The following is a 23,482-nucleotide window of genomic DNA, read 5'->3' as shown; positions in this document are numbered from 1 at the left end:
CTAAATGAGTTTCAAGGAGAGAGGGGGGGGGGGGGGATAGAGAGAGAGAGGCCGTACAACATGTATGTCAACAGTTCTTTATTTGATATGTCTCATATATCAAACTAAATGTTACATCTATAATTGCAAAACATCATCCTTTGCACTTAGTCTTCTTTGTTGCAGACCTGGGGTGCATTTTACAAAAGAACTAATACGACTTTCGACAAACTTTACATACTGGAATTTTCTTCTATATTGTAAGATCATTCACTCAGATGTAAAATAGTAAAACATATTGCTGAAAATTAAGTCTCAGACGTGTTTTAATTCATTCATTTAAACTTATAACTCCATGTGTAAAACGATTTCAGATTTGCGAATTTGTCGTAAGTTGTTTTGTAGAACGGACCCCCGTCTTTCAAACTTTACCTGATATAGTATTGATAGTTCTTTCTTTTATTTGTATACCTTGGAACTTTGGTCACCATTTTCAGTTTTGCCCAGTTCACCACCATCAAGGCAAATTCAAAAATTTAAATTTCATCACTATCAAAAAGTACCTGTAGTGATAAATAGTTTTGGGGCAAAATTTAAGCCAAAATGGAACAAAGTCATATTTCATTGCATCTGCGAGTAAAGAACCTGGGAGAAAACTTTTCTGGTATATGAAATGAAAGTCCTGTCCGAGTTCTCCCTCTGTTTCTGATTGTTTGTTTGTAACATTTCTGCACCATTGTCACCATTTTTTGCATGCACATTGAATATTCTCTCTTCAATGACAGCGATTGGCAAAAGCCAAAACCCTCAAGCAGAAAATAGACGCACTTAAAAACCCCAGCCTCTATATGGTACACTGTGTTCTGTGTGTTGTGTGATGGTGAAATCCGAGTGCTGTGTGCATCAAGCGTGTGATTTGTTGAAGGGTGTTAACTGTATATACTTGCATGCTTGTCAGTAATTGCAGTGGTGGATCCAGGGGGAGGGGGGGTTCTGGGAATTGGAACCTCCTTTTGTCAGAAAATTTTGCTAAAATTGTAAAAATAACGCATTTTGAGGGTGGAACACCCCCACCCCCCTTTGAAAACAAGAATTAAAAGTAGAATTCCCACTTTCAAATATTCCTGGATCCGCCCCTGAATTGATAAACCTTTGCACTTCATTATATTTTATTATACTATATAAACACTGTGAATTGCAATTGTCCTTTCTACCTGACACAAAATCTGATATTTATTAGTAATCATGTTTAGGACAATAAGCGACGTTTCTAGCAATGATATGTAATTTTTCGAGACCTAGGTTTCACGTACAATTCACTTGGGTTCTTCCTCATTTCTACAAAAAATCTTGGGGTATATTACCATGTCTGTTTCAGAGTTAGCATATTTTGATAGTTCCTGGTTGTTGCTAGTAAAAATGCAAAGTCAGGTTTTAAATGACATCACTGTAGCAAAGAAGGAGAGAAAAATCTCAAATTGAAACAATCACATATGGAACCTGGGACCTTTGCTTTACTAGTTAGGTGAACTAACCACTGAGCTACCCAGACCGATATACAATGTATGGTAATATTACTACGATATAAAATTTCAACCTATTTCAGAAATCCAAACAAGAATTCTTCATATCGAGGAGATGAAAAAAAAAATTTTATTAGAGAAATGTCTGAAACGTCGCGTACATGTATGTCCTTAAATGACAGAGATGTCAGGTCGCCTGAATGTTTGTTAGCATTACGAGGGCTATCAAAACGTTAGAGGTTTGAGCTAATTCCTGCTTTGCCTATTACGCAAATAGCGACGTACATTGTACTCCCATTGTTTTTTGTCTGTTCCTTGAAATCGGTGACATGCTTTAAATCGGTTGTATTTTCAGAATATTTTACAGGAATCGTGTACAAGTTGCATCAAAATTTTATTAGAATTGATTGTCAATTTCTGTTTAAGATTCTATCATATTATGACATTATATAAAATATACATATGTCCTTTTTTTCCTTTCAATAACAGTATCTAGAGATGCATGCATGAACTATATTTTGTTAACAATAAATTGTTTTACTATGATAAGAATCATATAGCATATTGTCATATTATTTTTTAACTCAATATTGATCCAATGTTCACGATGACCAAGCAATTAGAGTGCTAGCTTTACAATCGAAAGGTCTGAGTTTGAATCTCAATCTCAGCAACCCTATGGTGACTCACTACAGCTTGAAAGCGGAGTTTATCAAATTAAGTACATATGTTAAAAATATGCAATTTTGGAGGGGGGAAAACATGATTTTCAAAAATTTATTTCAATAAATATAAACAAAAGACACATGCGGATTTGAACTCTGGGTCTTCAAGTAAGAAGCCAGATACGATATCCACTGAGATATGTAGACAAACAAATCAAGCGATACAAATGATTTCACAAAACAATTGAATCGCTATCTTGTGACGTTGTGTCATAAAATGTTCAAGTTTTGGTGTAGTAAGCTACCTTAATTATCAACACCAAGATTGTTTATAGTGACTGTCACTGTGCCAATCACCTAAGTTCAAGGTCAAATAAAGATTCAATGTCACTGTAGGTGTTCGCACAATAAAGAATCCTCATTGCTGTGATCTTGAGCAACATGAATGGGTCAAAATTTTCACTTCAACTAAAGCTGGTGAAGTCTCTAATTCTCATATGGGACGTAAAACAAACAGATAGACGACCATGATCCTATTTAATCTGACCACGTTTTGTTGGCGAGAAAAATTCCCCGAGGCAGTACGTCACTTTTACAAGGCAGACATAAAGGGTTTTTTTTTTGTTAACCTAGATTAAATTCAACTCCCAAAAATCTTACCTACTTACAAGCTTGTACATGTGGTACTAATATTGCTAAGCTTTATAACATTTTGTGGATACAGTTCCTGTTGCGGTGAATGCTTTTGTTGGCATTTTCATAGTAATGTCCACTAACATGTCTAAATCATTTAGTGATGAAAGTTTCACTCAATCTAATTCTATATGAATTAGGACGCTGGTATGAGTCACTAACAGTTTTTGTAAGACGAGTTTTACATAGCGAGATAAATGCATCAGTCTGCAGAGTAAGAAGGGACACTAAGTTTTATCGAGGCAATAGTTGTCAACTACAGAGTGAAAGTTTTTATTCTTAAGCATGATTGAAAGGCTGGAATACATTTAAGATAAAGAAAAATTAATCTCATTACAAGTAAAAAAACAAATAAACTATCTTTGATCAAATTCATGAAAATTATGCAAAAATTTCTCCACATTCAATTATTTCATACGATGATATTTCAACATTGTTTTTAAACGAAAAAAAAATTTGTGTCAACTTGCAAGATGTATAAATCTTAATATGTCAATGGTAATGTTTATGGACTATAAAGCTTTTTAGACAAATTGGTAATAATTGACAAACAGTCGATTTTTGCAGGTAATATGCCCCTTCAATGAAGTGTGATAGTGTCGTTTGTTTTTGTGTATTTTCATGATCTTCATTGACATATTATAGAGACTGGAAAAGGAGGCCTTAGAGCTAGCAGATATGGCCACCACCAAACAATTCCTGGACCCCACACAGAACCCGACCAAAATACTCATCGAGATGCGCAGGGTGAGTATACATAAAAGTATATCAAAAGCATATCCTAAACCGTTGAATTTAACAATGAATGAGTGCATATATGCACATTATTTACAACTGTAACATGTTCATGAGAAAATGCCTATCATTAAAATTTATAAAAATATCAAAGGCAAAAATATTGGAAATGTGAATATCCCGTGCTTGATATTCATTCGTCTTTCATTTATTCTATCATTACATCCACATTTCACTCTGTGATCATATTTCACTCTGATCACATTTCACTCTGATCATACATGTATTTCACTCTGATCACATTTCACTCTGATCATACATGTATTTCACTCTGATCACATTTCACTCTGATCATACATGTACTTCACTCTGATCACATTTACTCTGATCATATTTCACTCTGATCACATTTTACTCTGATCATATTTCACTCTGATCATATTTCACTCCGATCACATTTCACTCTGTGATCATATTTCACTCTGCTGTCATCACAGGTATATGTTCTGGGTTATCGCTTCATAATCATTTTATTTTTATACATCTGACTATACTCAAGAACTCTTTTATGAAGACCACAAAACTGAACTATTGCAGGGAGCAGAAATTAAAAACCAACAAGTAAACTTCTTCAGATGGAAATATATTAAATAAGTTTCATCTCCATAAGTGTTTCCCCGGAATATTCATATCTTATTTTTAAAGGATATTTTGCAACAAACATTGTTTTCTATGTAGCGTGTAAAATTCGCTCATGATATTGTTACAGTGTACATAAAGATTGATTACAGTAATACACAGTTATAATGAACCTCTGGTCAGTGAAAAACAGTTCATTATAACCGAACTTCAATATATCCTATAAATGTTTTCTTATTTTCCTGTCATAGGAAATAAATATCACTTCCAACTTGCAATAAGCATGAATTCTTTATAAGCATGTTATAAACATATGATTTACTGTATACTGAAAAATTAGAATGAATTCACCATTAATGTCAAATTGATTTGGAAAATGAACTTCATTTCCATATATAATCTTTCCAAAGCCAAGTTTAAGGAGGTACTCTACAGGGTCATAATGGCTGACTTCCTTTTAAAACATGGATGAAAATACAGATATCAGCGATATTTGTCTATCCATTTAAAAAATCATCGCCTAGCTGATTAGCTTAGTAGTTTAGCACACCGACTGCAGAACTGTAGATCACAAGTTCATGTCCAGCAGGGTTTTTTTTTTCCAGATTGGTTTCTACTAAAACTGCATTTTTTGACTAAATAAAGTAAATTTTAAAGTTTTCAGTTTCAAAATATTGTTGTACATATCCTCCACTTTTCATCCATATTAAATTTCTCTGGTGTGGCATACCTCCTTAAGTGAAAAAAGATCAAATAATTTCCTTTTCTTCACATTCAAATAATAGAATCCATTTGAAGCAAATCTTCAAGAGATTGTTTGTGCTAGATCAATTACTCTATGTTCTATGGAGAATAAGCTCCTTGGAGATCAGAAAGGAGAACTTTTTCTTCCCTCATTGTTAACTTTTTGATTGTGCTCACAATTTACTAAGGAATGACTCTCCATTCAATCAGCTCAATAAGTTCTTTCTTTGATATTTCACTGCTTGTTTAGTTTCGCTCGGCAAGCACTCAATGATAGCCAGCTATTCACTCAGCAATTAAGTTTCACTTGAGGTTACAAATATCTTGTTTCAGGGATTGTAGGTCTGCCTTACAGCAAAAAAAAAGAATAGCAAGCATATTTTATTATACAGTTGAACTCCGCTATCTCAAACACCGATATCTCGAATATCATGGATATGTTGAAGTGATTTGGAAGTCCCAACCACTTATTATTTAAGTAGTTTACTCTCGATATCGCGAATCCCAGGATATCTCGGAAGTTTTTTATCGGTCCCATCGAGTTTGAGATAATGAGGTTTGACTCTATTTTGTTTTGATTTTTTTTTCGTAGATTAGGGACCGATTTTATGAGGTGGAGCATGGCCTTCAAGATGCCAGCAAGTGGCGAGATGCGATCTGTGGAGAGCCATACGATCTTGATTTTCTGAGCGAGATCAGCACCAAAATGGATGTCAGGCAGGAACTATGGAAATATGTAGAAGTTTCGATGCATGCCATCAAGGACTGTAAAATCATGCTGTTTAAGAAAGTAATTATTTACTCATTCAAAGAAAGTAATTGTTTACTCATTCAAAGAAAGTAATTATTTACTCATTCACTATGAACTCACGGCATTATAAATAAAATTTAAGAGATCGTCTCTTTACCACGATATCTACCATATACATATCTCTCGAATATTTTAGGTTTTGTAAAGAGCTAGATCACTTGATTTGCTTTATTTGTTTAGATGAACATCCGTAAGGTTTTGGAAAAAGTAACAGAATGGCAGGCTGCAGCTGGTCAATTAAAGCCCTACCTTCCCCTGGGGGACCAGGTGCTCAGCTACTGGTTTACATGTCTGGGGGAGTTCAAGAAGGACCTCCCCATACTGCACAAACTGGCTAACGATGCTCTCAAGGTAGTGAATAAGTTTTTCATTTGTGATATCTAATTCAAAAACTAGGCAACAGTTCTAGAAATTCTAAATCAATTTTTGAAGTTTACCTCCCTACTTCGGCATTCTGTAGAATTTGATTGTCGTATTTGGTGAACGGAAATTCGAATAGTTTAATTAAGACTGAATCACTCTATAACATCTACTTTCTTTGCTTGCAATACGATCTAATGAGACAACATTCTGTTTAGGAGCGCCACTGGAAAGCCATATTTGTTGGAATGAATGAACCCTTCGACCCTAATCGTGAGTTCACAGTATCTGACCTTTTGGCCTATGACCTTGAGCAGCACAATGAGTTGATCCATCAGGTCTATCTAGGAGCAATTGCAGAATATGATCTGGAGCTTCGCATTAATCAGATCAGCAAATTCTGGGAGGAGCAAGAATTCAAACTAGCCAAACACATTCCTGACAGCGTCATCACCAGCAAAGGTTAGCCCCACCTCTCTTCATCACAAGGGGAGCTAAATGCCCTCTCAGATAACGATATGTAGATTAGACAATGACACCCACACATAGCAAATTATTGAATTGCTTCTTTATCGTAGGACATAACAAAGCTATTTATATTTAAAATCTAACTTTTCTAGCTTTTTAAATTGATAGTTATATCATGATTGACTTCCGGATGCCACCATTTGAAATACTTTCTTCCAGAGAATTTCCTTGACTTTCTCTCAGACCTGTTTTTGGGGCTGTACTGTAGTGAACAATTTCCATTTATTTTGAAAATCCTCCCTCTCCTGCTAAATCTCAGTCTGACACTTGCCGGTGAGATAGCATTGTAAACACCATTTTAGGAGTAACATCACAATCTTTTATCACACACTTCGGATATGGTAGATGAGGAGAGGACAAGACCCATTGATATCTATGTCAAAAGGTCATGGGTATAGGTCAAGGTCACATGTTAGGTCACAGTCATTGATTGTTATGAACTATGGGATATGCCCACTTTGATGTGCTTTGGTCATTCATTTGATATTTGAAAAATTACTATGTTTTTTTTTCAATCTTCGATTCTTAATGTGTAACAAAATGATTACTACTGTACAATGATATTCAGATTTGAGTCATTTTTGTGATTTGACATCCAAAATGAAACATTTTATAATCTGCTATTCTTTATTCTATCCAAGGTATCGTATTAAACACATGTTAGTTGACAGTATTTAACATGTGTTAGCTGACAAGAGTTGAAAACTTATAATAAGTGAGCTTTTCTGATCTATTTAACACATGTTAGCTGACAGAAGTTGAAAACTTAAGTGAGCTTTTCTGATCAAAGCTTGTGTTTGTCATCCATCTGTCAAAGTTATTTCCAATATTTGATTAATCCAGATTCACAGAGCCAATTTCAACCAAACTTGGCATGAAGCATTGTTTGGTGTATGTGTATTTATAAAAGATTCGAGTTTGATAGATTGACATGCTAATTCATAGACTATACTGACACTGACGTTGACAGTTTTATTGTGTTTAATGTCAAATGATATGATAATGGTCATCAAAGAAATGGGCGGTATTTAAAATGGTGGCACTGGGGGCAATCATTATCTACGTATCCTGATAATTACATGATCATAGCATGAACTGCTTAAAATATATATAATGCATCATAATGATTTTAAAAACTAAATGTCTGTGATATTAGCCTTAACAATCTTTGATGTATTTAAGCCTTGTAGTGATTAAGACTTATCAATAATGATGAGTATATGCATGTATACCCCCCTCTCAAGCTTGCTATTATTAAACTGCATATCCTTGATGTCTCAGCTGTTAACGTATATTATCATCCTGTGTATATCATTTTACACAGAACAAGTGGAGAAGCACATGCTTCAGGAAGCCGAGAATGGTAAATCCGTCACGTGTGTCAGACTCCGTTGTGTGTAAATCCCCCTCTGTAACCTCTCAACCTGTAACCTTTAACCTTTTAACCTGTAACCTTAAACTGTATTGAGTTTTTAAGTCTGAGCTTTTTCAGAGTGTATGAACTAATGATTTATAAGCATTTACAATATAATCTAACAGTAATATTACACAAACCTTATAAGAAATACACAAACACACACAATACACATACATACACACACACACACACACACACACACACACACAACACACATACACACAACACACACACAATACACATACAGTGTGGAAAAGTTAACCTGTAATACACTGAACTGTTAGATACAGTAAAACTAGAATATAGCGAACATGGATATAGCGAAATTATGGCTATAGTGAAGTGAAATCGATTTCCCTAGCAAATTCTTTATATATTCCATATAAAAATCTGCATCTATAACAAACACTGATATAGCAAATTTAAGGATATTTAACGAAGTAAATTCCTTTACTATATATTTTGTACCGATTTTTTTTTCATTTTAAACTCGTTGTGATTTTTAACAATTGCTTTCCATTACCATAAAGGATCCACACTTATTACGAAATTCTTAGTTGTATTAATTTTTTCAAAAGAGGTTGTTAATGCAAAACAATACTTACATATACGTTCAGCAAATATATAAGTTTGATTGCATTTAGTTTATCGTACACACCTATATTTGTGTAAAGCAACAAGTAAATGACAACTGCGATAGACTGTTTGCATGTATTGCACATAATTTTGTTGACATTTTTTCTTTCAACATGTTCTTACGTGACTTAATAATCCATCAAGATAAATTATCATATATAAATCAGTGTGCGTATTTCTTGTCTAAAAGTATTTCTTCTTGAAAATATATAGGCTAATTTTCTCTTAGAGATATTACAAACACAAGTATATCGATTGCTGCTTTCTTATACAACTGATATACATGTAGAACAAATCAGTTTTATAACAAATTTGTATATTTGAATTATGAATTCGCTATAAACGTATAGCAAATTACGTTTATAGTGAATTTTTATAGAGTGTCTGCGGAAATTCGCCATTTCAGAGTTTTACTGTATTTTTTTTTTTTTTTTTTTTTTTGCTTTTAGGTTTGTTTTTTTAATTTGATTTAATTTTCTCCCTAGAGTCTTGTTGCCTAGCTGTTTGATTACGCAATTTAATATGTTACTTTTCAGATTTCAGAATCATTCATGCTCTAATTTTCCAGATATACAGATTTATGAAGATTTGAAGGATTATATGATAATAATCATAAAATTTATATAGCACCTTATATAAAACAAATTACTCAAAGGCGCTTTACAAACATAAGAAGGGGATTAAAACAATAAAACACAATTAAATGAAAATAATTTGATTCTTATTGTATTCTAGTCTCTGATTAGTCAAATTCAAATTGAGGAACGCAGGTTATTTTTGTATAACCTGGTTTGGTATGTGGACGCACCCTTGACAACCACCAGCCAAAACTTTTTTTCTTTCTCTAGATTTACAGACATGCAATTCGATTTTAAATTGACAGGAAAACTTGTGATGCAAAAGCATTGGTTGATATATGTATTTGAATTGAGAAAGTCTTTCAAGATGTGTATGGCTTTTGTATGACTGAATCAAAGTTTGAATATAACAAGTGATTTCCATTTTAAGGGGTTTTGTAGAAATGAAATTAATGATAAGGTAATGAATGATTTTTGTCCCCCACCGCAATGCGGATGGGGACATAGAAATATCGGTGTCCATGCGTGTATGCAACTCTTCTGAAACTGCTCAATGAATTTTGTTCAAATTTTGTAGGACTGTTAGTCACCATATTATGTAATTGATCAGATTGCATAGTCATTTAGATTCGACAAATTTTACAGAAGTTATGGGTGTTTTTTTGCGGTGTTAGATGGCCACGCATAGAAATCTGGTTTTAAATGCATTTCTTGCATGCTTGAGAAAAACTATGAATTATTGAATATTTGTTAATCATTCCATCTTAACATATTCTGTGTTATATATTAACACATGTAATATATTATTATATCACCATAATGTAACATCATTATTATTTCACAGTATATAAACAAAAATAGCAGGGCCTTGTACTGACCAAGGTTTATATGTTAATGGACCAAACACCATGATCTGTAGTTGTGGACGTTTGTGAGATTTCCGTTTCTAAGTTTTAAGATTACATGAATTATGGAAGAATCCTATCTCATTAAATCTTTGATCCCCAGTGTTGAATATCTTGGTAATGTGAAGTGCACTTTTAACAAATGCTTATAGTTACATGTTAAATTGATATAAAACCACCATATTGTGCTTGATTGGGTTTGCTCGATTGTTTATAAATTACAGATAAAGAACTTTGTTCAGCAATGACATCTTGTAAAAGACTTTGTGAGCTCTGTGACAGAGTTGGAGAACTGCAATTATATGAAATATAATGTTTATTTGGTCCATGACTTTGTTGGTTTTGTGCGTGTTTGTGTGTTTCGAAATTTTTTGTCTATATCCACAGAGCCCCCGAGAAAACCCAGCAGTCCTCGTCGTCGTACCAAACTTGAAAAGTATCGACAGGAAAGGGCTGCCGCCCAGACTGGGGCCCCCCAGGGGCTAGATGTCACCCAAGACGACTTCTTCATCCTTATTGAAGTAGATGAACTCAAATACCAGCTAGAGGTAATAATCACGTTCACTGTCTCCAAAATGATTTTTAGCATTGTGTTGCAAACGGGAACTGTTGCAAATTGTTGATTAATTGTATCTTGTTTAACATCCCTCTTGAGAATTTTTCACTCACCTGGAGACATCACCAATGGCAGTGAAGGGCTGCAAATTTAACACGTGATAATGGTTGGAGTGGATCTGTATCTCGAAAGTCCTATATTATATATCAAATTGATCAAATAGTATGACATATTTGTGAGACATATGACTGTTTTGATTTCAGGATGCTCGTATTAGTATCCGTTCAATGCTACAATCACCGTACCTAGGAGACATGAGACAGGAAGTTGAATTCTGGGATAGTGCTCTTCAACAGGTTGAGGAAATAACAGAGCTATGGTTTCAGTGCCAGAAAAAGGTTTGTCCATTTGTTTTTTGTTTGACTAGACAAGGTTATATTGGTTTTGGCATGGATAGCTTGCATGTAACTGTGCATTTAAGGTGCTACTACAACAGCTTTTGTTATTAGTTGAATTATCCTAAATTCATATTGTATCTGTGTAAAATTTACAATGAATAAGAATTTAAGTATCTGCAGATATATTTTATGTGATAGCAGTAAAAATGTTTCATCATTTTATCCTTATGCAAAAATCTGTTTCAGTGGTTGTACTTATTGAAAATCTTTGAGAGACCAGAAATGTACAAGAAATTTAATGGACAAGCCTTTAAATTTGAAAATTTACATACTAAATTCAAGGTTAGTGTACTTTTCATGTATTTGTTTATATTAAAGTCTGATATAATGACAATATAATGGTATATATCTAGTTTACAATGCTTTTTGTTACTACCTGTTAGCACTTACAGTACTTTGATTTTTTGCAGGATTGGATGAGAGTTGTGTCTAATAATTCCAAGGTGATGACTGTAGTAGGCAGAAAAAGGGGAGAAAAGGGATTCCGTCTTCTACAGGGGGATTACCTCATCAACATGTTCCTGGAACTTAACCAAAAACAGGTCAATAATATTCAGTTTTCTCTCCTTTCTCTGTATTTCAAGATTTTTAGTTCATCTAAACTGAAGGTTCACAGGAGCATTTCTTAGCAGTCTGAACACCATGTGGCATTGATCATGTGACATGTCATCAGACATTGGTCATGTGGCACTTATCATGTGACATCAATCATGTGGCATCTGTAAACTTTTTGCATTTTCAACTTCACCAGAGCCACTTTGCCAATTCCAACCAGACTTGCCAAATACCCTTGGGAAAGGGGGATTCAAGTTTGTGCAGATGAAGGGCCATTAACCTCCCATGGGAGATAATTAGGAAATGGTAACATTAAAGTGGGTTCTCAAGAACTACTGTGTCAGAATTATATGACAGTTTCCTGATATAGTGTAGATACATGTACAAGGCTGTTCAGATTGTGGTCTCCAGGGTTATTACCACAATCGGGGGGGTTGAAGGGAAACATCAGAAAAGAACAACAATTCTACAGTTTGTCAAAACAATATATGAACACCCTGGTGAACTGTATAGATTTAGGTTTCTTCAAATCATGGCCCTGGGGCCTGGTCTTTGTCACAATAGGAATTCAAAGTTTTATATAGGGTGATATATGTATGTGTGTGTTTTGTCATTGGATAAAATGTGTCCCGTTATTCATTTGATCATTTTGTTTGGTGTTTCACAGGAAGAGATCTTAAAATTCCTGCGAGTACTTTTGGAGAATTCACGGATGGAATTCCCTCGTCTGTATTTCTTAAGTGACGAGGACCTAGTTGAACTTTTAGGAATTTCCCGTAATCCGAAAGCCCTGCTACCGTTTGCAAAGATGTGTTTCCCCGGAATCGAAACCTTAAATTTCACCCTCCCTGATGGGATTTCTAGTATGAATACTGCCCTTGACTTTGCTTTGAATGGTAAGTATGTCTTTGATCAGCTGTCATTTTAATCTCAACTTTCTGTAAGATTTCTCCCAGTGCATCTTCTCTGGTGTATAGTGGAAGGGCATTTGAAACATTGCTTTGTAGCTGCTATATTTTTTCAGCTGACAAGCTTCAGGTCACGGCCTTGAAAGGAATTATGGGAGAGGAAATAGAACTTGTGGTCCGCGTACAGGCCTTCCCAAAGGCTTCCAAATGGCTGAAGACCTTAGAAAACGTGATGAAGAATACAACAGCCATGATATTGCAGGCTTGTGTTCAGACCCGCATGGAAGAAGGTATAAGCATCGTAGACTACAAGACTCAGCCTATTCATTCAAAGCAAATTTTATTATATATATATATCGTATACTTTGCTCATTTAGTGCACTGTAAGGCTAGAAAAAAAATATTCTTCAGATTCTCAGGCCAAAACTTAATGCAGCAAGTGGTTTTAAAAAAAGTATTTGTTTTTAGTCAATTGCTGCTCTATTGTAATTCTTCATTTGGTAAATTTCCAATTTTTTTTAGAGTACTTACATGATTTCAAACACTATGAACTTTAAATGATAAGCAATACTGTATAAATTTCAGAATCAGTCTTCTGATGCAGCACTGACTGAGAATTGGAAGATTTTTTCTTATTTTCTTATCCTAACGTCTAACAGAAAAAAATATAAACATTATTTTAGGATCTCGCCAGCCTATTCACATATTAGAGGAACTCTCAAAACTTGACCAGGATAGCCCCCGCCAACAGGATCTGACCAGAGAAATTCACCATACCTTCCGGCACTGGTTGCTACGGTTCCCAGTTCAGTATGTGATTGTTACTGAGGGAATTTTGTGGGAGCGCAGCATCAACAAGGCCCTGGAAAGGGGTACACTGGACGACATCAAGGCTATCAGGTCAGGCTGTGGATAATGAAAAAATTATCTCAAAGTCTGGATTTACATTTTCTCATTTGAGATTTATAGAATCCTTCATTAATAGTATGAGTATGGGTTAGGGAAATTCCACTGAGGGGACAAGATTTGCAGTCTAGGTCGAGGCTTTTCTGATCGAGTTCAAGCCAGCGAATCTTGTTCCAGAAGTGGAATTTCCCTATCCCACACGAGTAAATAATGAAGGATTATTTTTCTCACATTTTACCTATAGTTTAATGCATAAATTCAGGAACTTTGAGAAAATTCAAAATTATCAAAATCCTCATTTAAACTTCAATGCAAAAACTAATCAGACAGGTAGAAAGAACACACCTGAAAATGTTTACAGTTTACACTAAATGGTTTACACTATATGGTTTACACTAAATGTTTTACAGTTTACATTAAATGTTTACAGTTTACACTAAATGTTTACAGTTTACACTAAATGGTTTACAGTTTACATTAAATGTTTACAGTTTACATTAAATGTTTACAGTTTACACTAAATGGTTTACAGTTTACATTAAATGGTTTACAATTTACACTAAATGTTTACAGTCTACATTAAATGTTTACAGTTTACACTAGATGTTTCCATCAGTAAATCAATATTAACTATTAAAGTTCCATAGTACTGAGTGAATCAATGTTAACGATTAAAAGTTCCTTAGGAATGATCATATGTTTAATTGCTGCATATTTTCGATCTCTCAGGAATGAGAATTTTTTTAATTGCTGTGTATTTTGATCATTAGTTTAACTGCTCTGTATTTTGATCTCCCAGGAATGATCATTCTTTTAATTGCTAAGTATTTTGATCCTTCATTTAATACTATGTATTTCGATCTCTCAGGTCCAATCTTCAGTCCAAACTGGACCAGTATACAGACATACTGAGAGAGAGTCACAACTTCAACGGTAAAGTTCCACCAAGTACGAAACACCGCCTCCACACACTGCTGTGTGGATTAATCAATCAATGCTGTCACCATAGAGACGTGCTGGGGGGTAAGCGATCACAGTCATACAGGTCACGTAAATGTTTCTGTACAGTCATACAGGTCACGTAAATGTTTCTGTATTTATTTACACAGTCATACAGGTCATGTAAATGTTTCTGTATTTGTTCACAGTTTCAGACTAGATGTACACTCTGCTCCCTTTTGGGCCTCAAATTAGTGGAGTAAAATATTCTATTCTATTCTACTGGGTCATTGAAATATACACTATGAATTAGACATTTTAAAGAATTTTTGGTGTGTGTAATGATATTTATCTAGTCGCAAATTTTTCTCTGCTTTTGGCAGCTATGTTGGAGGCGTCTGTTGTGTCAGACGGGGGCTTTGAATGGCTCCGTGTTTTGCGGTATCACATGGACATACAGAATGTTTTAAGGGCAAAGACAGAAGCTGTAGAGGTCAAGGGTCAGTCACCAGCAGTGCCATCTGTCAGGTCAAGAGCACAACAGAAACGATTGTCCCTGGTCACCAAGATCCGCATGGAACCCACTCTAGGTAAATAGTGTGAATCCACTCTAGGTAATCATGTGAACCCACTCTAGGTAACCATGTGAACCCACTCTAGGTAACCATGTGAACCCACTCTTAGATTAGGTAATCATGTGAACCCACTCTAGGTAAATAGTGTGAACCCACTCTAGGTAAATAGTGTGAACCCACTCTAGGTAACCATGTGAACCCACTCTAGGTAATCATGTGAACCCACTCTAGGTAAATAATGTGAACCCATGCTAGGTAATCATGTGAACCCACTCTGGGAAATACTGTATAAGTGGAATATTTTGCGAGACACAAATTTAGTGATTTTTCCATAAAAAATGGGTATATATTGTAATCGAAAGGGAGAAAATGCAACAGACTAGACTGGGATTCAAACCCGAGCCCCCCTGAATCTCCAGTCAGGTTCTCTACCAACTGCATGCTGAGCTATCTGGCCATTGACAATCGAATCCAGCTGATGGCTACATTCCTCCCTCCTTAAATTGTCTTCACTCTCGAAGACACAACCCAGGTTCGAATCCTTGTCACAGCACCAAATGAAATAGGAAAGGAGATAATGCAACAGACCAGAACGGGATTTTAACCCAGGCCCCACGAATCTCTAGTCAGGTGCTCTACCAACTGAGCTATCTGGCCACCAGCGATCGAACCCGACTCACTGCTACAATATATTTATCGAGAGCTAATTTTAGCAACTTTATAATTCCAAGAAAGATAACTATTACCTATGATATGGAATAAATTGTTTAGCGATATTCAATTCTATCAATATCATTACTGACTGTTGCTAATAATAATGATAAGATATTAGTGAAATAATGTCTGTGAGCTTTATTCATTGTTTGACATAAGAGAGGGTTGGGGATGGGGGTGGGGGGGTTTGATTTATGATCAGCTGAATGATGTACCAGTAGATACTATATAGTGCAAGACCGGAACTACAATTAGTCCTTGACCTACAGTTGGATTTAGTTGGAGTTGTCAGTAACTTTTCAGCCCTGCGTTGGAGGTAGTGATATGCAACAGTGCTGAATATGAAACATATTTAAAGGTTCACGAAAGAAACCAGTCGATAATGCCCGATGTGTGGTATAGGTTTCGTACACTCTCATCAATTGATACTTTAAATCTGAATTTCACAATTAAGTTATCTAAGATGAATAATATATTTCTCTTCATTTCAACAGAAGAACCTCCAAGATTGACGAGAACTAAAACAACTGTGTCCACTGACTACCAGTTTAGTGCGTGTTACCTCACACAACTGGGGACCAGTTTTAATTATGACTATGAGTATCATGGCCCCTCTATGCGCCTTGTCCTCACCCCCCTTACAGAGAGAGCGTTCCTGTCTCTTACCCAGGCCATCAAAAACTTCCACTGTGGGACCTTAGTGGGACCCTCGGGGGTCGGGAAGTCTGAGACAGTGAAGGAACTGGCAAAGGTAACAGAAAACATTTAAACTTCAGGGTGTTCTCGTGCAGGGTGTTCTCGTGTGTGATACTGAGTTTTACACTTCTATAAGACTTAATCAAAGTACTGATAGTACTGAAAGACTTAAAGACTTTTAAAAAAGTGTGTTTTGTATTTACACTTTTATAAGACTTAAAGGGACTGGTTCACGATTTTTGATAAAAGTATTTTTAATTTTTGATGTTAATCATTAAAAATATAACTCATTTAATGTTGACAGCCAAAATTGTTACCTTCTGAATGCAAAAATAAAAGCAATATTTTAGCCTTAGATTTTTGTTATGTAAACAAAGACTCGAGTCTTTTTATGTATACAAACAAACAAGTGAAACATTGATTTTGTAATGTAAAGCACCTTAATTTTGCATGGTCACAAATTTTAGATGACATTTTACCTCAAAAATGCTTGAAATGTGAAAGATATACATGTAATAAACTTAGTTTGGTAGCCATTTCTTTTGAAAAGTTCGTAAACAATAACATACTGCAATCTTTGTTTACGAAACAAATAATAAACTCTCTAAAATGAGCTTCTGTGATAATGTATAACCTTAATTTTTATGTGAAATCTTTTAAACACATTGGACAGTAGATTTAGATCATTAAAAGTGAAATAGAAAATTTTGTGAGAAAAATCGTGAATCAGTCCCTTTAAGAAGTGTTTTGCTTTATATGTACACTTTTATAAGACTTAAGAAGTGTTTTGCTTTATATGTACACTTTTATAAGACTTAAGAAGTGTTTTGCTTTATATGTACACTTTTATAAGACTTAAGAAGTGTTTTGCTTTATATGTACACTTTTATAAGACTTAAGAAGTGTTTTGCTTTATATGTACACTTTTATAAGACTTAAGAAGTGTTGTGTCTTATATTTACATTTCTGTGTTGTATTACAACATATGGAACTATTTTCAGATGTTTGGAAGGAACCTGTTTCTGGTGAATTGCAATGAGGACATAACAGTGGGGGTGATGATGCAGTACATGATGGGGATGGCCCAGTCTGGCAGCTGGACACTGTTCGATGACACTGACCGATTGACCAAAGGTCTGCATTGTACACCTTATCACCACTGTCATCCACTTCAGTGAAATGTTCAAATTTGTGTCTGTCCATCTGTCTGTAACACATTGGTTTTCAGATGAAATCTCAGAATTTCATTCGATGTTTGGAAATAAACATCACAGGAGGAGCTATGACTAGATGAGTGATCCATATTGATGTTTATGTCAAGGTCCAAGGTGAAGGTCACTACATGAAGATCACATATTGCAAGACACAATCTCATGTACAGTTCAGGCATTAGTTACAATAATGCATGAAGTGTCTCTATGACTGCAAAATGACCCTTTTTGATTTTAAGGCCAAAAGACTAAAGGTCATGGTCACATAATTATTGTAAAACAAATATATTGTCTCCCATTTCAGCAAATCTAGGGGATAAACTTTGGGTCTGTCAATTCTTCTATTTGTCTGTCCATCTGTCAATCCTTCTATTTGTCTGTCTATCTGTAACATCTTGGTTTTTGGATGATATCTCAAACCCTAATAAAACTTTACATTCCATGACATTAAAAAGTCTTTTCACAGTTATCTTCCATTGTCACTCCCTGTGCAGTTAAAGTCTTTTGCAGTTCTCTCTTCTATTGTCACTCCCTGTGCAGTTAAAGTCTTTTGCAGTTCTCTCTTCCATTGTCACTCAGTGCAGCTAAAGTCTTTTTGCAGTTCTCTCTTCCATTGTCACTCCCTGTGCAGTTAAAGTCTTTTGCAGTTCTCTCTAGACTTCCATTGTCACTCTCTGTGCAGTTTAAGTCTTTTGCAGTTCTCTCTTCCATTGTCACTCCCTGCGCAGTTAAAGTCTTTGGCAGTTCTCTCTTCCATCATCACTCCCTGTGCAGTGAAAGTCTTTTGCATTTCTCTCTAGACTTCCATTGTCACTCCCTGTATAGTTAAAGTCTTTTTGCAGTTCTCTCTTCCGTTGTCACTTCCTGTACAGTTAAAGTCTTTTTGCAGTTCTCTCTTCCATTGTCACTCCCTGTGCAGTTAAAGTCTTTTGCAGTTCTCTCTAGACTTCCATTGTCACTCCCTGTATAGTTAAAGTCTTTTTGCAGTTCTCTCTTCCATTGTCACTCTCTGTGCAGTTAAAGTCTTTTTGCAGTTCTCTCTTCCATTGTCACCCCCACTGCAGTTAAAATAATTTTGCAGTTTTCTCTTCCATTGTCACTCCCTGTGCAGTTCAATTCATTTTGCAGTTCTCTCTTCCGTTGTCACTCCCTGTGCAGTTCAATTCATTTCACAGTTCTCTCTTCCATTGTCACTCCTTGTGCAGCTAAAGTCTTTTCGCAGTTCTCTCTTCCGTTGTCACTCCCTGTGTAGTTACAGAATTAAGTTTTATAAAACACTTGACCCACATGTAAGTATATGGCCTGCTCTGCTATCCAGAGTTAATATTGATATGAAAAAATTGCAGGTTTGATGTCTGTCACCGCCCAGCATTTAGACTACCTGAAAACCGCTCTCAAGACGTTGGAAGTCTCCAGTGAAAACCAGTATAAGATCAGAGGCCAGCCTCGGTTTGATAAGGTCAGTAACTGCTTATAGCCAGTTTTTGGTTCTATTAATAACCATAAATCAATGTGTGCTATCATTTTTATATAATGATTTTTTTTTTATGATTTTCAATTTGAAATATAGATCAGTGTATCAAATTATGAGCTTTTTTAATACATTAATCTTCATATAACTTGTATTAGGATTGTTTTAGCTTAACAATGGGATTTTTGTATTCACAATTTTCATAAAACAAGAAATTGTTCTCCTTATATTTAATCTAACTATTTACTGCTTCATCTCATCCATTATTTTCATTAATACCCATATTTTCTTATTATTTTTTATCCGGCTTACAGCAAAATTTAGTAGTGCAATCATTCCAGTTAAACACTACTGTATTGAGAGATCAATACTACTAAACTTTGGCAATAGTCTGAAAAATTCTCGGATCTTGATCAAAGTCTGCAAATACTTGAGGTTATTGGGAAAGTGAAAACCTGAAATGCATATATACAAGTTAAGAACTTAGCCATAGAACTTTTGTCTTAATTCTGAAAAAAATGATTCACTTAAGATAATATCATTTTAACATACACATATATTTCATAATTCATGTTTATGTAATGGACTTCAGGGTTTTTGAAATTTGACGAATTATTACCTATTTCTGATGTGTAAGTGTTGTAGATTTAACCTGTTTGTTCCTGTATTAACCCTTGTGTTGACCATTTTCAGATAATTTCTATGGTAGGTTTTTACTTAAGCTAGAGTAGCTCCTTTGGTTACAGAGTCTGGGGAATCACTTCTCATCACTGAAATTCTGTATCAAAAATGAATTGTGTAGTTAGATTGAAAAAGAGAATCTCTGTATTTACAATATATACAAACCTACAAAGTAGCCTGAACTATTCGGAGTAGCCTGAACTATTTGGAGTAACTAGCCTGAACGAAAGATTAGCACTGAAGATAGGACATGTTTATTATTAGTTATTAGGTTTGTTACTGACTGTCTACAGAAATATATTGGGTTGATTAAGCCTATAGATGGCAAGGTGGACTGTTTTATTTTGTCAGGGACTAGGTCACTAGTGATTAAATATTAAACAATATATCAAAAAGAGGCAAGTTAAAACACACCCTCTACTTCTTGTACATGAAATTATTGTTTAATGAAGAAACGGACAAAGAGTCACTACTCTACTTAAAAAACACATACCTGTAATGAATTTATGAAATTTGTTTGATTTCCATCATGAATTTTAGCTGTGTCTACCATATTGTCATCTATATCTTTGCCACCGACCAGCTGTAGAAAAATAGCTGGCACTGAACATGTGACATGTTCATCCAATCACAGAGCAACATTATAGACCCTGACAAAATAAATGTAAGGTCATTTTGCAGCCAAAATCAAACCATAGCACAAGCCTATAGATTTTTGTATTTAACTTTAAAAATATCTGAATGACATTTTTTTGTAGTATACTGTAAATTTGGAAATATACATGATGTGTTATAATAGCTATATATAACCGTAGCGGCATTGTTACTGATTACAGGAACTTTTTTCATGCGCGGTTATGCTTCATTCCTTTTCGCCCTCATTTTCTTTTGGTGAAATTAAATGTCATCGAAGCTCTTCAGAACATCCAAAATTAGACAGGGTGGATTTATATGATCCATGGCATGAAGTTATGTTTTAATTTATTCAATGCCTGATATATAATATTTTCAATGTGAAAATACGAAACATTAAAAACTGACAAATGGGAGGTTTTTCTATATTCTCGCATATTTATCTCAATATTTATTTCCTTATTTACAGAATCAGTGAAAGATAAAATTTAATGTAATACTGAATGTTTAAAAAAAAAACGACCTGTGGGATTATTTTTTTTTTATTATTTGGTTTAGGCTGTAAATTAGACTGCTTCTATAGACTTAAAAAATTAGCAATATAGTGCCTTGTTAATGGTATATAGTACTATCGTATAGTATTAGTCATACTATAGTGAGGCTCAACAGAATTATCTGATTTATAAGTACAGTTTATTGAATGAAATAGTACATGTAATTATAACAGGTAAATAACTATAGAAATACTTCAAAGAATTAGCATAAACTGCATTGCAGCTTTTAAAGTGAGAAGACTATAGCATGTTACTTTTGAATTGCAATTAGAAAGAAAAGCACATTGCAGTACTGAGTGATATGTGCACAGTCATTTGTGTCTGCTTTCCTGTTGGACAGGGAATTTACTATTGTTGACAGGGGCGGATCTAGAAATTTTCAAAATGGATGGGGTGGATGGGGGTTGTAACCCAAGGCAGTACCTTTTTCTGTTCATGCAGAGATAGGCATTGCACACCCCATAAATGGCAGAAAATTACTTTTTTTAAAAGTTAGAAATTAAGGAGGTATGCTACACCAGAGAAATTTGATATGGATGAAAAGTGGAGGACAACAATATTTTGAAATTGAAAACTTTAAAATTTACTTTATTTAGTCAAAAAATACAGTTTTAGTAGATAGCAATGTGAAAAAAATTTAAAACCCCTGCTGGACTCAAACTTGCGATCTACAATTCAGCAGTCGACGAGCTAACCTACTGAGCTACTCAGTTAGGCGATGATTCTTAAAAGGAATATACAAATATTGCTGATATTTATGTTTTCATACATGTTTCAAAAGGAAGTCGACCATTATGACGATGTAGAGTACCTCCTTAACAACCAAAGAGCGGTTAAATTTCTGTAACACCCCAAGACACACACACACACACACACACCCACCCCCCTTACACCTCTCTAGATCCGCCACTGGTTGAGATGAAGAATTGCTACACCAATATATGTATTCAAACAAAAAGAAAAAAGAATTTAATCACACTCTCTGCTGGTATTTCCTGTACTATATAATAGCTTTGCTGCAAACTTTGCTGTGGAGGACATGTTTTCTCTTGCTTGCGGTTGTTGCTGTAGTGAAGGCAACTGCATGCTGTGTGTCACCGGACCGAATCAGTTAAATTCAGTAACAAATATTACAGTACATGCAGATACAGAAATAAGCATGATGTACATGTATATTTTGAATAAAATTTTGTTTAAAGAAACTTATTCTGGATTGTATATTACATTATCTATTTTTGACTTTCTTAAATGACTGGGAATTCCCAGAATTTATTTCTGAGACTGAATCCAATTTTGATCATCTTAACATCTGTAGATTTCTTGATGAAAATGAATGATGTGTTATTGGAATTTCACTGAATATTGCATCACATTAAATGAACTCAAAATCTGATAATGATAAAGCCCACACTATATTGATTTCTCAACAAAATTTTCAGAAATGGATTTGGAATTTAATGGCTTCCATTAAATTGTATGTAAATTTTGAATTAGTCACGCAAGACTGAGTGCAATACAGTGAACCTTATGTCTTGTGTGTATGTATGTAAATGTGTGGTTGTTTGAATTTACAGAAGATGGGCTTGGGAGACAAGGTCATCCGTCGTAACTCCCTGACCACCTTACATCCGATGCCCACCCAGGAAGCCCAGCCCGGGCTGGAGAGGCAGAAGACAGTCCCTCATGGCTTTAATGTAAAATTCTGTTTTTAAATCTGTGATTTTGTAATGCATTTGATCGAGGTAGAACTCGAGATAATTGGAATTTATTAGATTAGTACTGATAACTGGTTATCGTGTGTTTGCCGTGCTTAAGTAAAAGCCTCGTTTAACGTCCTCGGAATTACATGGTAGTTAAAAATATATATTGAATATATGAAAAAAAAATGAAATGGGATAAGATAAAAATGAAATTGGATTTGTATTTAGATATAAAATATACATATACAAGATAATATAGGAGAAAAGTGTTGTTGATGAACTCTGGCTGGAGAAATATATGTATATAAATGTAAACAATGATAGTAATTATAATTAATTGATGAAATTTGGCAAACCAGGAGAAGGGCCTCGTGACCTACTTTGAGGACACCTGGGTCTCAGAGAAAGACCGCCGGCGGCGACACTCCATCGAGAAGGAGATTGAAATCAAGGAGTCAGAGTTCTACAAAAACAACAAACCCCCGCCTCTTTTCTATGGTTAGTCTGACCCTTTGTAAAGGATTTAATGTTTAAAAAATTGAAGTTTATAGCTTTAAATTTACAGTGCTATGGATGAGAAAATAATGAGTTTACTCTATATAGTTGATCTTGCATCTTCTATTACCTCTCTTTAGATCTGAGTTAATTTTGTTAAATTGATGATGATAGGATATGTTATTGGTAGATGGATGAAGCTCTATGTATGTTTTTA

General features: G+C 34.8%; 1 protein-coding gene across 1 annotated transcript in view; it reads left to right on the top strand.

Annotated features, from left to right (window-relative positions):
* The window catches only part of LOC125665464 (dynein heavy chain domain-containing protein 1-like), a 103,069-nt gene that overhangs the window by 21,016 nt on the left and 58,571 nt on the right, over positions 1 to 23,482 (top strand). Inside the window, exons 25-44 of the mRNA XM_056152183.1 lie at positions 765 to 830; positions 3,506 to 3,607; positions 5,571 to 5,768; positions 5,970 to 6,140; positions 6,368 to 6,611; positions 8,002 to 8,040; positions 10,601 to 10,761; positions 11,033 to 11,167; positions 11,414 to 11,509; positions 11,638 to 11,769; positions 12,450 to 12,678; positions 12,807 to 12,980; positions 13,374 to 13,590; positions 14,465 to 14,619; positions 14,919 to 15,125; positions 16,319 to 16,575; positions 17,522 to 17,654; positions 19,078 to 19,190; positions 22,645 to 22,764; positions 23,130 to 23,268. Coding sequence (XP_056008158.1) covers positions 765 to 830; positions 3,506 to 3,607; positions 5,571 to 5,768; positions 5,970 to 6,140; positions 6,368 to 6,611; positions 8,002 to 8,040; positions 10,601 to 10,761; positions 11,033 to 11,167; positions 11,414 to 11,509; positions 11,638 to 11,769; positions 12,450 to 12,678; positions 12,807 to 12,980; positions 13,374 to 13,590; positions 14,465 to 14,619; positions 14,919 to 15,125; positions 16,319 to 16,575; positions 17,522 to 17,654; positions 19,078 to 19,190; positions 22,645 to 22,764; positions 23,130 to 23,268 — 3,088 coding nt within the window. The remainder of the gene's footprint in view (positions 1 to 764; positions 831 to 3,505; positions 3,608 to 5,570; positions 5,769 to 5,969; positions 6,141 to 6,367; positions 6,612 to 8,001; positions 8,041 to 10,600; positions 10,762 to 11,032; positions 11,168 to 11,413; positions 11,510 to 11,637; positions 11,770 to 12,449; positions 12,679 to 12,806; positions 12,981 to 13,373; positions 13,591 to 14,464; positions 14,620 to 14,918; positions 15,126 to 16,318; positions 16,576 to 17,521; positions 17,655 to 19,077; positions 19,191 to 22,644; positions 22,765 to 23,129; positions 23,269 to 23,482) is intronic.

This window comes from Ostrea edulis, chromosome 10 (genome assembly GCF_947568905.1).
Source record: "Ostrea edulis chromosome 10, xbOstEdul1.1, whole genome shotgun sequence".
Classification (NCBI taxonomy): domain Eukaryota; kingdom Metazoa; phylum Mollusca; class Bivalvia; order Ostreida; family Ostreidae; genus Ostrea; species Ostrea edulis.
Note: the sequence above shows the minus strand (reverse complement) of the source record. Positions and strands in the feature narration are given on the sequence as shown.